The sequence below is a fragment of the Akebia trifoliata genome, chromosome 14 (assembly GCF_017979445.1).
Source record: "Akebia trifoliata isolate Shusen 1 chromosome 14, ASM1797944v1, whole genome shotgun sequence".
NCBI lineage: Eukaryota > Viridiplantae > Streptophyta > Magnoliopsida > Ranunculales > Lardizabalaceae > Akebia > Akebia trifoliata.
This window is the reverse complement of record NC_141388.1, coordinates 7810489-7825333: the sequence shown is the minus strand read 5'-3', so window position 1 is coordinate 7825333 and position 14845 is coordinate 7810489. Positions and strand designations below refer to the sequence as shown.

Genomic DNA, 14845 nt, shown 5'->3' with positions numbered 1-14845 from the left:
CCTCTTTTAATAAGATTCCTATCCATCAAGGTTTCCTATTAAAATCCAAAGAGTATTTACATTCATAATTTTAATTACATTGAGATTTATCCTTAATTATTGACATCCTTAATTATATAAAATTATTGTGCAAATTAAATGCTTAAAAGTACTGTAGATTAAATTGGATCACACGATATTGGATTCTAACACATAGGTAATATTAAAGTCAAAAATACTTTTGATATTTGTAACTTTGTAACGGCGAGATTGATAATTTATCAGTTAGATAGTTGATTATAAAAGTGATGAATTCATTAGAAAACATGTTTTAAGAATTAAAATGAACAATATATTGGAATCGAAATGATAATTTATCCTCATTTTATATTTTTTTTTCTTTATTATAATATAATGATTAATGAATGCGTGAATATCATCAAAGTATTATACCCGGTTGAATGTACTGCAATACATTTCTAAAGGGATCAAATACGTATCTTAATCAGAATAAGAAATTTTCTTTTAGTGGATGAATATGCCTGGAATCCTGTACGAATTCATTCAAGTTGACAAGTGGACATATTTTAATTTTTTCATGGCGAGAAGCTGACATTAAACTGTTCCATGAGCTGACGTTTTAGAATCTTAGACTTTTATTATAAAAAATATATATAAATATAAATATAATATTAGAAGCTTCATGGATATTTGTTAGTCAATTACTACCCTCCAAAATACAACTTGTGAGTTGGTTTTTTGTCCAGACCAGTAGTCAAGTTCCTAGCCATGTGAATGGCAGCCGGTAGAGAAAACTCCGCATCATGCAGTCTGCTTCAAAAATGTTTGAAAGTAACATTTTTGTTTGCAGTATCATCTGTAAAAGAAAAAAAATAAATAAAAAATAATAATAATAATAATGATGATAAAAGGACTCCTCTTTTGACTAACTCTCCTATAGTGACTGTGCGAATCATAAATTTTTTTCTTGGCATATACAATTGTACACATTTATGGAGATGTATAATTGTGTATCCCGAGATAAATATATATGATTTTATAGACAACCACATTAGGAGAGTTTGGAGGGAGTTTGTCATAGGGGGAGGTCAAAAATCATGACTCCAAAAAAAAAAAAAAAAATTTGAGAGATTTACGTACTAGACCTAATTATTGCATTTTTATTAAAAAAAATTTCTTTGGAGTTCTAACAACTCTTAGGGAACATTACTTTATAAAAATCTCACTTTATCAAGTTTGTTACCAAGTAAACCACGGAGTAGGGTCCATGTCAAAAAATTCAAATTTATGTAGTTAATTTATTCCTTGACATACTTTGGAGTGGATTCTAACCGCATAAATATTTGGCATCCAAAAACATAATCTGATGCCATAAAGTTATAAAGAACAAAATTCTACGAATTAAAAAAAAAAAAAATTTTAATTAATTAATTTTCACCGTTGAATTTTAATAATAAATTTGGGAGTTTGGTAGCCATCCATTTTCAACACATACGATCAACCTCAAAAAGGTTTTTTTTTTTTTTTATGAGTTTTTTCATGAAATCTACTAGTTTGTGTTGTTAGATTACTAATTTGATAATCCATGTAGACCCAACGACCTTTAATAAGATTTAAAATCTTACTTAGTCACAGTAGCACAATTGGTAAAGTAAGGTTTGCTCTAGAGACAAACTTGATAAAGTAAATGGAGTTTTTGTAATAAAATTGCAACAAATAGATCTGTCTAGTAAATCTCTCAAAAAAATTTGTGTAAACATCCCAATTTGCATCCTAAAAGCTCTTCTCCAAAAGTCAAAAATCTTTCTCAACTGAAAAAGCACGAAGTCCGAAGAGAAAAAAATCTACATAAACCTCTACAGAAAATCACAATCATCTACAAGTCAAAACTCATCTTCTCAATTGATTACACGCAAAGCCCGAAAATAAGAAAATCACACACACATGTCATCACTACTATTTTTACACTTAATTGTTAATCACAAGATAACACTGAGATTTGTACTCTCATTTTCATCAAAAATCAATAAAAATCATTTGTGATCTTGTTTCACGAATCACGAGGTAGATTCAAGTAATTTATTGTCGACAACTTCTTCAAAATAGCAATCTAGATAGCCCTCGCAAAAGGCCATAAACTGAAAAGATGATTCATATCTTCTTCGTTGCCTCTACACAGCCTACACGTGGAGTCGACATTTTGCCCACAATCCTTCAACTTCTTCAGAGTCTTGAGCCTGCCTTTCAAAGCCAGCCACGCTATAAAGGTCTGTCTAGGGAAATGAGTTAGATCTGCTGAGGACTGATGGCTGAAGCCATCGTGAAGATGCCACAAGAGCTACATATGAGCGTGAGAGTGAGAGTGAGAGTGAGCACATCACTCTCCTAGTACATTATGATTTCGAAATTTATGCATCTAAATGCAAAAACAATTGGCGTTGCAATGGGCGTATAAATATTAATAAACAAGTATGTTATAGTAATTAAATTGAATATTTTTAATAATCATTATTGAATTTATTATTATTATTATTATTATTATATAAATCCCCTAAAAGATGTAGCTTAAAAAAGTCCGTTGTTGGTTGGCCCAAAGGATTGCCACGCTGCACCTTACAGTTGTACAAAATCAAAGTTTTTGTGTGAAATTAAAAATAAAATGAGTTGTTCTACAGAATCATAGATTTTTCCTCGAGATACAAGTAAAAAAATCTTTATGTTATTTATGGACTAAATTCTGATCCAATAACGAACTCATCAACTGAATCCACTATGTTATTTACATGTACATTATATTATGTTAGGGTAGGGACCACGCTATATAAATGATGCCAGGATAAGGACTCTTCAAAACGGTGGACTTTTGAAATTGGACATTTTGTCACTATAGGCCTTCTTGGTCCAGCCTATAGTAACGAAGATTGGGCATTAGGCCCGTGACAAATCCAACCCAGAAGCCTAGTTATGGCCTGCTTATAATGCGGGCTTCAGGCCAAGCCAGCTTGTGGGCTGGGTTTAGGAAAACGAAAGGGGGTTCAAGCAATCAGGGGCGGTGCAAGGGCAGGCTTGATGTAGTCGGGCTTCCATAGCTCAGGCCCGCCCATCTATAAATGGGTTCAAACTGAGCCGGACTGTGGGCTCGTAAACCAGGTTTGAATTCCTCGGTAAGATGTCTAAATTTTTTTATTTTTGTACATAGACAGCAATCCAGTAGTCCCTAAACTTTTCGTTTTTATTTGGAATTCTAAAGTAACATTGACATTCACATTGTTTCAGACATTACTGACGTGGATGTGTCTAGAGAACCATAGATGCTTGTCATCGAGATACGACTGAGAAATATATGGTTCTGTACACACCAATGTCCCATACAAGGTTAATTTCAATGGTACTCCAGCACCAATTTTGGGACAATGACCGTGAGGAACTATTTATTGAGAATATGTACCGATTAGTCCTTTAAAAAAGAATACAGATCATTTAAGTCTCACTTAATAAAATATTCACCTATTAAAGATCTTTTGAAGATTTCTTTACGAAAAATACCTAAAATACCTTTTTAACAACTTTACAAAGTGACTTAATCTAAAAATATACGGAGTCAAATAAAGAACTTGACCAATATATTTGGTTATTAATATTTTTATGAAAATAAAAGATAAATATTTTTATTTATTAAAATATATTTATAAATTCAACATAATTTTATTTGACTCATTTAAGTAGACTTGTTAATTTTTTAGTTGAATCAATTCGATGAACATTCAAGTCGAATTTAAAATAATGTTTTAATTATTTATATTTTTTAACAAATATAATATACATATATGAAATTAGTTTAATGTTTATGATGATAACCATACTCATCTCCATCATCATCTATGTGAGTTACAATCACTAATTTTGGGAAGAAAAAATAAGGATTTTTTTTTATTTAAATCCTTATTTTTTCATATACAGTTATATAAGAGATGAGGACATGTCTTTAATTTTAAAACATAGGATTAGAAATAAATACTTTTCTTTCAACCTCAAAATTCGTTGAAAGGGTAAATTAGGTCATTTTCAATTCAAAAATCCTTTTTAGACTGATATTTGATCAAATGAGTACTAAAGAGTTCATATTTTTTTTAAATGGACTTTTTGGTACATATTTTCATAAAATAGGTCTTTTGGGGGTAATTGTCTCTATTATATTTTATGGGTAAGCTGGGTTTGAACCCACAACCTCAAAGTTGCTTTGCAACATGTCAAACCATTTGATCCATGGGTCTAATAAGCCCAATGGTCCCTATAAAAATTGGAAACGTGAATAAGATTTTAAAAAAAAATAAAAAATTTGCCCCGAAGAATTTTGTAATCTATTTATTTATTTTTTATGACAAGTCTATTTATTTTTATTTTTATTTTTTATTTTTTATTTTTTTTATGATGGATTCTGGACCTCGTAAGCCATAACGGCAAGGGTGAGACAACTGGCCTCTTAGAGCACCAAACAATCAAAGATAGAGCCATGGTTCCTAAAAAACATTAGCAAAATTTTCTTGAAGACTGAAATCTAATTTCTGTTTTCTGAAATCTGGAATCTAAAATCTTGTTATGAAAAAATTATTTGTTTATCATTTTTAAAAACTTCTGGTTACATAATGAAATCAATCACACATTTAATTTCAATTTCTAATAAATTAAAGACTCCAAAAGTATTGTGTTTCAAATTGATTTCATACTTGAAAATTTATATTCTAACAATGAAATACTCAAATAATAAACAATCATGTATTTTCTAATTCAATTGCAATGTTATCATGTAAAGTGATATGAACTACCTACAAATGTAACAAACAAAATCAAAAGGAAAAGTGGATTGGGATGTGAACTACCTAATCAAAAGAAAAAGTGGAAAGACCTTAACAATACAATTATAAAAAAAGAAAAGGTAAAAGAGAAAGAAAAAATAGAAAAGTTAAAAATAAGGATTTAAGATTTGTATAAAAAAAAGATAAGTAATAGAAATTAGTGTTTTGAGGAAGGTATTTTAGGAAAAAATAATAATTCAGAAGTTTCTTCCAGCGTCCCCCCCATTGCTTAATCAAAAGTTATGAATTTTGGTTCTTAAGACTAAAATCTAAAACGAAACAAACGGCAATAAAACTTCTGAAGTCTGAATTTTAAAGGTGGACCCACCTCTATTCAGACTTCACAAATGTTACCAAACGCACACTTAATACCAAGCAAACACTGAATATATTATAATAAATCAACAGTCGAGGCACCCCTCAACTTCAAAAATAAAAATAGAAAAGGGTGATCTCCAAGGGCATCGAGTGCAGAAAGAGAAATGAAACCCTAAGCACCAATGTTCTAAAAATGATCATCTTTTAGCTGTCTTGCTTGGATTTCAAAAGAGGATTCATCAGCCAGCCATTTATCAATCATTAATCCTTCATCTGCTTGTTGCGATCCAAGATCCCACATATTTGATAATCCAGCTGTGACTCCCAGCTCTTGAGCATCATAATTGACAAGATTATCCCATACATCATGGCTAGAAGTAGCCCGGGCGACACTCGTGTCAAAACCCAAATTCCATATATCCTCTTGTTTAACCATGGTTTCGATTCCTGGCGACATAAAGTATGAAAACGCACCCTCCTTCGCCAAATCCTTTGGGAAAGTGATGTAATACTCGGTACCAACTTTTGCTCGGGAGCTTATTTCGTTCTCCTCTTTCAAGAACGAATCTTTGTATCCCAAAGATCCCAAGACTGATCCCTCCATTTCCATCTGATCTGAGTCTCCCATAAGTTCTTGCTCTAATTCGTCCAACGAGAAGTTTGAAACCTGAACTTGCATGTCTGCCGCACCAACTCCTAATTTTCCGTCTACATCAATAGGTTCTAAATCTTCCATTATCGAAGATTTAGTAGGTATCTTATCCAAATGAGGCTCACACTTAACTGCCTGTTTGAGGAACTTTCTTTTCACCCTTGGAGACATAGTCTCCTTTTGTTCCTTCATTTGCCGAAGATGTGATAAGATCAATGGGTTCTGAAGTACTTTTGCAAAGAATGAGACCATCTGCTTCTGTCTTTGCTCTGTTGCCTCCATCCGGTGTTTCATTGCTTCTACCCGCTGAATTCTCCCACTATGCTCCTCTCGCAAATTTAAAAGCTCTTGCCTCAAAGAGTTTCTATCTCGTCTAAGTTTCAGTATCTCACCTTCCATTCCTGACTTTCTGGTTTCAATAGAAGACATGGCAAAGCTACCAATCTGCTGCCCATGTGACGACTTTCGCCTACGAATGTTTTTCAACAAATGCTTCTTTCCTCGTAGAAAATCCTCGTTGGCAAATTCCCATCGGTCAGTGCCAACCTTGTGAAACCCCTGAATATAATAACATAATTTACATGATAAATACTTGTATATCCTTCAAGATAATGCATATGAACATGTCCAATGGCTCTACAAAGAATCCAAAATGTTAGTATAAAGAAGAACACATAGAACCTCAAAATAACATTAAGAAATTATCATCGTCACCTAAGCTCTATCCCACATACAATGTGCCACTCAACTCTATCTAGAGCTATGTTCTGTCGATGCATAACCATTAAGATAGCCATACAGGAAAAGAGAGTTCCATAAAATAAATAGTATATTTTTGTACCATTAAGAGCATATGTGAAGTAGCCAAAGAATTTCAAATACCCAAACCAGAAAATGCAGATATCTGGAGAAATAATACATTAAGGTCTCCTCTAAAGATTCAATTTTTTAATACAAAAAAAGTAATTTCCAATAGAAGAATACAAGAATGTATAAGTTTGAAATTAAAAACCTGTAAAAACAAAATGAGAGAAGAAGTTAGACCATAAAATCTTCCTAATTCAAGTAAGGCTTACATTTTACGTCGCGATTCCACATAAAATGCCTACATCTGTAATAATCTTGATCAAATCCAATTACATAATAAGAAAAGAAGGAAACAAATTACAGGAAAAAAAAAACAACAAATTTACAGGGAACTAAAAAATAATAATAATTCAAAATTACACAGATTAGACCAGCAGTGGCAGACCGTGTTACTGCAATACCCACATAAGAATTTAATTGCCGAACAAAACTGGAGAAATTGCTGTGCTTGAAATTCCGAGGAAGTAAAACCCTAGCGAACTCGACAATGTCCCAAACCACGAAGCTCTCCCCGCTCGATCCCCATGAGACCACCGCATCCAGTGAGCGATCATCAACCAGATCGTAAGTCTTCGAAAGGAACGGAGGTATTGGATTGCCTGATAGAGATTCGAGGGGCCGAGGAATCCCTGTATTCTCTCCCTCATTTGTTACCCGACATTCTGTATCTCCACCAATAGTAAAACCTTCTCCAGATTCTCCAATCTCAGTAGAGACCTGTGGAGACAATGAAATTGGGATATTTTCACCAGGTGAACTTCCCTTGGACTTGATCGACACAGTAGAAGACGGTTTCGTAGAAGTAAACCCTTCAAACTCCATTAATGTAGAAGAAGAAGAAGAAGGAGAAGAAGAAGAACCGGAATTCTCCCCAAACATAGAAGACAATGGTACCCCAGAAGAAAACGCTTCACATTCAGTTAAAGGAGATACCTTTGGTATCGAATTCATTTCAGGAAAATCTAAATTTTAATGGGGAGAGCTGATTCAAGGTTTTAGTGGGAGAAAACCCCTTGAAATCTGTTGCAAATGGGAGAAATTGGAGGAAGAAGGAGATTCAGTCTGCTGAAAATAGGTTCCCTCTGTGATTAATCAATCTAGAAGATGAAATTAAGGTTTTTCTTCACTTGATAAGGAGAAAAGATAAGTTTTAAAAAAAATTCTCGAAGTGTCTGGTTCGAACGAGATTAAGAGAGAGAGAGGATATTTATATGGATTTTGAAGGGCTTTCCCGCATTTACGAGATTTTTTTAAAAACAGTAGAAAGGCGGTGGGTTTTGGCGCTGTTCAGCCGCCAGATACACAGCTGGAGATCATTGAGATTCACACTAACAGCTCTCTCAACCGTGGATTTTAAGATAGTGTTTTTTTTTTTTTTTTCTTAGAAAGCGCGTTTCACTTTCTCCGTTCTGGAAACGTCTTTCGGATATTTTCAAGCAAGTTGTTAAGGGCTGCAACTTGGGTGGGCCAAACCCGAACCGGATGGGTTCAACGCCTCCCTGGATCAGATTTGGACAGAATTGGTTAGGGTTCTGGCTCAGGTGTAGCAAAAAAAATTTGACGGAATTATATCGGGTTGGATCCAAGTATAGCCATTAGACCCAAACTTTTCCCGATTTCTCCAACTTGCACTTATTATGATTATACTTAAAATAAACTTGTTTTTTACTCATTCAAGATTCATAAGTCAAATTTTAGTTAATCATCATCATGTTTTTTAAGGAGAAATTATTGGAGCCATTATCATTACTAAATGATCTATTATTAATGAAAAAAGAGCCAACTCGACCAACCCGACTTGGGTTGGTCTTGGGTTGAGCATTTTATGCTAAAGATCGGGTTGGGCATAGGTACAAGTTCGTGCTTGGCAAATGTGGGTTGGGCATGTTGATCCCCAACCCGCCCAAGCTGCAACTGTAAGAACAGGATGTCAATGGGTTAGTTCAAGTTCAATTTTTAAGGTTTGTAGAATTGGAACCAGGGGCGAAGCCAGGATTTAACTCATGTGGGGGCAATGTAAGGGTAGAAGTTTTTTTGTGAGGGCAACGAAAATTGTAATTATTTTTGTGGGGGCAACATAATAATGGAAACTGTTTCGTGGGGGCAACTAAGAGTGTAAAACAAATTGGGAGAGCAATAGTTCGTTATTCACCATTATTATCTCTTGCAATAATTCATTACTCCAAAGAAGGTTTGAAATTTCTTATGGGGATAAGTGCCCCCATTGCCCCCACTCTAAATCTACCCCTGATTGAAACAATCATATTTTTTTGACTCTGATTCTTATTAATTTTAATTCTAATTTTAAAATAAGTGGGTTTGATATATATATATATATATATATATATGGGCGTGGTTCATGGGACATATGTAAAAATAGTAGTTTTTCAAAATATGGGTTAGAGGTTTTGGATTGAGCTGATTTTTTGTGATGATGGTCACTATGATGAGAAGATCATCCTCACAAAAAAACAGCTCAATCTAAAATTCTAAATCCATCAAAAATGATTTACAAATTATTAATAAAAATTGACAAAAAATCAACAGTCCACATTCTAAATCACTTTTAATGGAGTTAGAAGTTTCAGATTGGACTGATTTTTTTTTTTCAGATGATCTTCCCTTCATAGAGATCATCCTAAAAAAAAATTAGTTCAATCAAAAACTTCTAACCCATATTTTAAAATTTTATTAATATTACATTGCATATGTCCCTTGATCCATTCCACATATATATATACATCCTTGCTTTCATGCTGACATTGAGATGCGTACAGAACCATAGAATACTTTCCTCGAGATATGAGTGAAAAGCAACTATAGTTTCACACCGCAGTGCTGTAGGAAGTCAGTGTAGAAAGATTCAACTAGCGGTGGCATATGGAAACGCACATGTATCAAAACCATTATTTGTAATTGAAAAAGGGTTTTTTTGAAGATTGCGTAGTGAAAAGGTTGCTTTTAAAAATAAAAACAAATGACAAGATTGTAAGAGTATGTGTTTGCAATTTTCTTAGTTTTTACCCAACTGACTCTAATTACATTAAGTTTAATTATAAAGATGGGTGCATTTATGAGATCCAAATTTTAACGCCAAACCACTTTTACTCTATCTTCTCTCACTATAATAATAAAGAAAATAATCAACATGATCACAGATAGCTTTACAATCAATTATAGGCCTTGAGAAATGAGATACAGTTTAACGCATGTTTACATCTCATGTATCTCAATACAATGCTTCTTATCTCTAGCAAGATAATGATACTTATATTATGCTAGAGGTCGTTTGTGTGTGTCTACGGCACAAACATATTCTTTGGGTCTAGGTGGTAAAAGAGAAAAATAATAAAATTGAATGAATATTATTAAAAAAATTGGGATTGATCATATTTAAGTTAAATGGGATAAAAGAGGTAAGATAGTAAAGATAGAGAGTCTTATTTTTATTGAAAAAGAGGTGGAAAGGATTGGGGTAGAGGAGAGAAAATACGATAAAGTTGAAGGGCGTGAAGAAATATAGAAAGTAAAGTGAGGTAGTGTGGACCTCACTCCACATAGTTGGATGAGCCATTTATCCCCTATAAAACTATAGCAAAGGTGTGACCTACCATTGTATTTTATTATATAAATTCAGGACTAATATCAGGATTGCAAATCCAGCAATCATGACTTTTTTAAACAATTACCTAGTAAGATGATTTTGATCGTGATATTAATTTTAATTTCAGTCATGATAGTTATTTTATTGTGTTGATGGTCACAAATAAAGGCTTTCCGTCAAATTGATAATTGAGATGTTAAGGATTTGATCGAAAAATGTATCCCTGTAAAAGACTGTATTAATCCATATAAGATCAGTGTAGATCTCAAGGAAATTTGTGTTTACAATCTTATCCAAACTGTTTGTTTGAGACTATAAAAATTGTAAAAAGAAAAAAAAGATTTTATAATAGTTGTACTTACTAGACTTTTAGAACCATTTGATCCAATTGATGTATGTTCAACATATAAAACAAATACTATTATATGTAGCATCTATATAATAAAACACAACTATAGAACTCACTTAGCTACAATTGTGTGAGGGATAAATATTCTATTGATTATAGTATTGTGTGGGACGACTACCCCGTTAAGTTACAATTTTGTGAGACTCATTTTATTTCATTTACTCTTCCCTCCTCCAACTTTACTATATTTCTTTTTATTACTCTTTTAACCCACTTTATTGATTTTCATCTTTTACCCCTTAACTTAAAAAATTTAATAATATCTCTCCAAATTTTTTTCCATTTTTATCTTTTTACCCCCTTGCCCTCCAACTTTGTTTTTTTTTTTTTTCCTTTTACTCTTTTAACCCACTTAATTGTTTTTCATCTTTTATTCATTTACCTACTTTTTTTTAATAACATCTCTCAAACTTTATTCTTCTAGTTTTTACCCCCTTAACCCAAAGAGGATGTTCATGCCAAAGAATTTGGTATGTAAGACTATAACAATGGATTGGTTTGGTGCCAAAACAATATCAAACCGTTGCCAATTCAAAATTTTATCATATAAACTAAATTTAATCTGATCTGATAAATAAGTCGTTGAATCGAATCCAATACAATAAGATTTTCCTTCGACCCAAAAATTGTTCAAATCTAAACCAATATAAAAATTAGATTTTGCAAGAAGAATTTAAGCGAGACAGAGAGAGAGAGAGAGAGGGGGGGGGGGGTGTGGAGGGGCAGTGATGGTTGTTGAAGAAAAATGAGATAAAGAAACGAAAAAGGAGGATAAAGAAAGAGAGGTGATGTTAGTAGTGATGGCTGGAAAAATGAGGAAGAGGATGAGAGAACTACAAAGAATTTGAGACGTGAGAATGGGGTGCTCAAATTGCTATCCAACCAGGACAAACCTCCCGTCACATTACATTTTTTGTTGGATCCACTTTAATGTCTTTCAATTTTTACTCCGTCTTAACTTTTTATATTTTCTTTTTACTCACTTAATCTACTTCATTATTTTTCCTCTTTTAACAATACGTCGTAACTTTATTTTTTTCCTCTCTTTAATCCCTTAATCTCAAGGAGAACACTCCTAGTAGTATACAAAATTGGTATTATTTTAAGAGGGCAGAGGACCACCTAATTTTTCTTCTTATTCCAATAATATAACAAAATCGTAAGATGCTAGTCTCAACTGACTTTTCGTAGAGCATCCAACCTTGGGCAAAGAATAAAGATGGTTGGAGTACTTTAGAAAATTAATTAGTATGTATCTTAACACTCAACAACAAACTTTGTTTGAGGATGCCATGTCATAAATAAGCCATAAAAAATTTAACGTTGTGTATACACAGTGTATGGGCTATAATTCGGATTGAATCCCGCCCCCACTTGTGGTATGATTTGAGGGGGATTGGGAGGTTAGACAAGACCGTATCCCAACACAACTCAACCTTGTGGTACTTAAATAGTTGGTCAGCCTAGTATACCATAGCCGAGTTGATGGCCTATTTGAAGAGTATATCGAAGTAGATGAGTAGAAGCTTGGGGCTGAGTTCAGCTATTTATCAAGTCAAATGAGAGTATTCCAAGAATTTAGAAGTGATTAACCGTGACAATCATGTTATTTCCTAAGTGGGATAACTTTGTCATATTCTTTCCAAAGTAGAAGACTTTCCCTTAGCTAATCATAAGACACAGGAAGTGATTACCCTAAATCCATAGGAAAATGAAAAAAGTGATCTAGAAATAAAGAATGAGGCCACAAGAGAAATGACTTTTAAAGGCGATTGAATTTACTATCCATAATTCCTTATAATTTTGATTCTAACTTGAATGTCGAAGAGTATTTGTCAAGTACCACACTGGTACCCCATATCAATGAAAAAGAAAGTACTCACCATTAAAGCTCTTGTTGAAGTGTTCGAGGTAAGTTAAGAAAATAACAATCTCTACATGCCTTTATCAAAAAACTATGGTAAGCATTGTAACACAATGGCGTGTTGTGAATTATCAAATTAAGATACACATTATCTTGTAATTATTCAAAAAATTATTAACTTTTAACATTTATTAAAAAGAAAGATTTCATGTCTTATAAAAGCATATGTAAGTGAGTGATAACTTTAATTATAAGGGGTGTTAACCAACCAACTACTCAAAAAGAATGATTTGATAGAGTGGGAGAGGACATGATCGGGGTATGACAATCCGAGAGTGGAGGATGCTCCCCCTCGCCCATAAGAGTGAAAATAATCAAATTCGTGACCTATATGAACCTAGGACTCTAAGAAGGACCACTTAGTCAAGTGGTAAGACTCGTGGAAGTTGTTCTCAAGGTCTTAGGTTCAAATCCCTTGAACTCCTTCTTATGCTAACCACTAACCTTGTCTTGATAAAAAAAAAAAAAATAATAAATAAATGAATCTAGGACTCTAATAGCATATTAATCAATCTACTACTCTACAACACTGGTCGATTAGACAAGGGGATAATTATAAATATAAGAGAGGGTCATAGTATAACTGGGGTGTGACGTACCCGAGAGTGGAGTAAGATATAAACTCAACAAGCGGGACTTGTGGACAGGACCCCATGACTAAGCCAGCTGACATGGCTTCTTGTGATCCACGTGTCGATAAATTGTTAACCAAGAATCCAAACAAATGACACGTCACCAGTTTTTGCAGTTGCCAATTGTCACTAGACCACACGTTATCACGATACGTCTGGAACAAGCACGTGCGGATACTTCGGGTGCAAGATATTCTATAGCAATACTATTAAGACATAGTTTAGCCAAATCATTTTTTGGTCCGGCTGCACTTGTGGGAGTGCCACCTGTTAACGAGTTGTTACAGTAACGGAGAGTTGGAGACAACAAAATCGGTTGGACAAATGTTTGACCAACTCAGCGATACCAAATACTAATTCATTTTAAAATCACGAAAAAGAAAAAAGGAGGGAAGAGGAAAAGGCGGCAAACGAAGTTGAAAATTTTAAGGGTTTCGACTTTTCGATTACAAAGTCGAAATTCCATTCTGTATTTCTGTTCGATGGATGGATCCTCTCAATTCGTCTCTCTCAGTCAGCTTTACATTACAAAACTTTACAAGAAATCTCTCCTCTCTTTCTATCTCTCTATGCCTGGATCGAATTCAACTGTCAGGTATGATTCTTTATCCAACTTTATCGTAGTTTCACCCTAATCTTAAGCCCTAGATCTCTGATTCTTTGAATCGAAGCTTTTGAGTTTTATTGATTTTTGGTAGTTTGATGGATTGATATTTCTACAGAAGTTCTTCTTTTATGATGGTCTCTCCGTTTATTTTTTCTCTCAAGGATTCTGCCTCTTTTTTTTTTTTGGATTCATTGATCTATCATGAAATTACATATTATATATGTATTTATTAATCTCCTTCTTGTTTAATTTGTCTTTCAAATTGTGTAAAATCGTTTGAAACCGCTACTTACTATTATAATTTCTAGACTGAGGTTGATATATGCTCGAAGTTGCCTAAATATTAGTAGTTCGGAGTGTATTAATGTTATCAATTAGGCTGCATAGTAGTAGAGCTAACTAATCAATTTATGGATTAAGATCTGGATGTGATGGATGAATTAGGATTAAGAAATAGGGCTAGGATTAGTATGCCGGGGAATAGCTTTACAAATTTCCTTGTATTTTGATCTGAATATCAAGGAGAAATATGAATAAAATCCTTTGGATTTTGGAGCTTGACCATCTCGAATTAGTGTTGGTGGCCTGATTACCTTGAATCAGCCTTAAAAGTATATTTTGTAACAATTTTATGGGTACATCACAATTGGTACCCGAGCGATATTAACTCCATGATGGAGTCGAAGACCAATAAGTTTTTTTTAATAGGTAAGAACAATAAGTTTTTATTGAAACACTGCTGTCGATGAGTAAGATTCGAAGGAATGTTCTTGCGTTGTTAAACAAGTACACAAAACACACCACCTTCTTTTAGAAACACTGTCATGTAAGTTTGAAAATAGTCCTATCCAGTGTTTCTATAGGCATGTGAGGCTTAGGCCTTGAGGCACGCCTCTAGATGAGGCTCATTAAAAACACCCAAGGCATAAGCTTGAAACCTTAAAGAAGATAAGACTTATGCCTCAAACCATGAGGC

General features: G+C 33.6%; 1 protein-coding gene across 1 annotated transcript; it reads right to left on the bottom strand.

Moving 5' to 3' along the window:
- Positions 1–5169: 5169 nt before the first annotated feature.
- LOC147385969 (heat stress transcription factor A-3-like) lies at positions 5170–7897 on the bottom strand. Its single transcript, XM_086424385.1, has 2 exons — positions 7099–7897; positions 5170–6384 (listed from the first exon to the last, which is right to left on the bottom strand). Exons 1-2 carry the CDS (start codon positions 7642–7644, stop codon positions 5362–5364), a joined length of 1569 nt encoding a protein of 522 aa, XP_086280511.1. The 5' UTR covers positions 7645–7897; the 3' UTR covers positions 5170–5361.
- Positions 7898–14845: the final 6948 nt, after the last annotated feature.

What these genes read in the sequence shown, in the direction of transcription:
- LOC147385969 (XM_086424385.1), bottom strand. Translation starts at nt 7,644, where the DNA reads ATGAATTCGATACCAAAGGTATCTCCTTTAACTGAATGTGAAGCGTTT. An exon ending in TTCGGCAATTAAATTCTTAT is followed by an intron (nt 6,385 to 7,098) that starts GTGGGTATTGCA and finishes TATTATATTCAG; the next exon opens with GGGTTTCACAAGGTTGGCAC.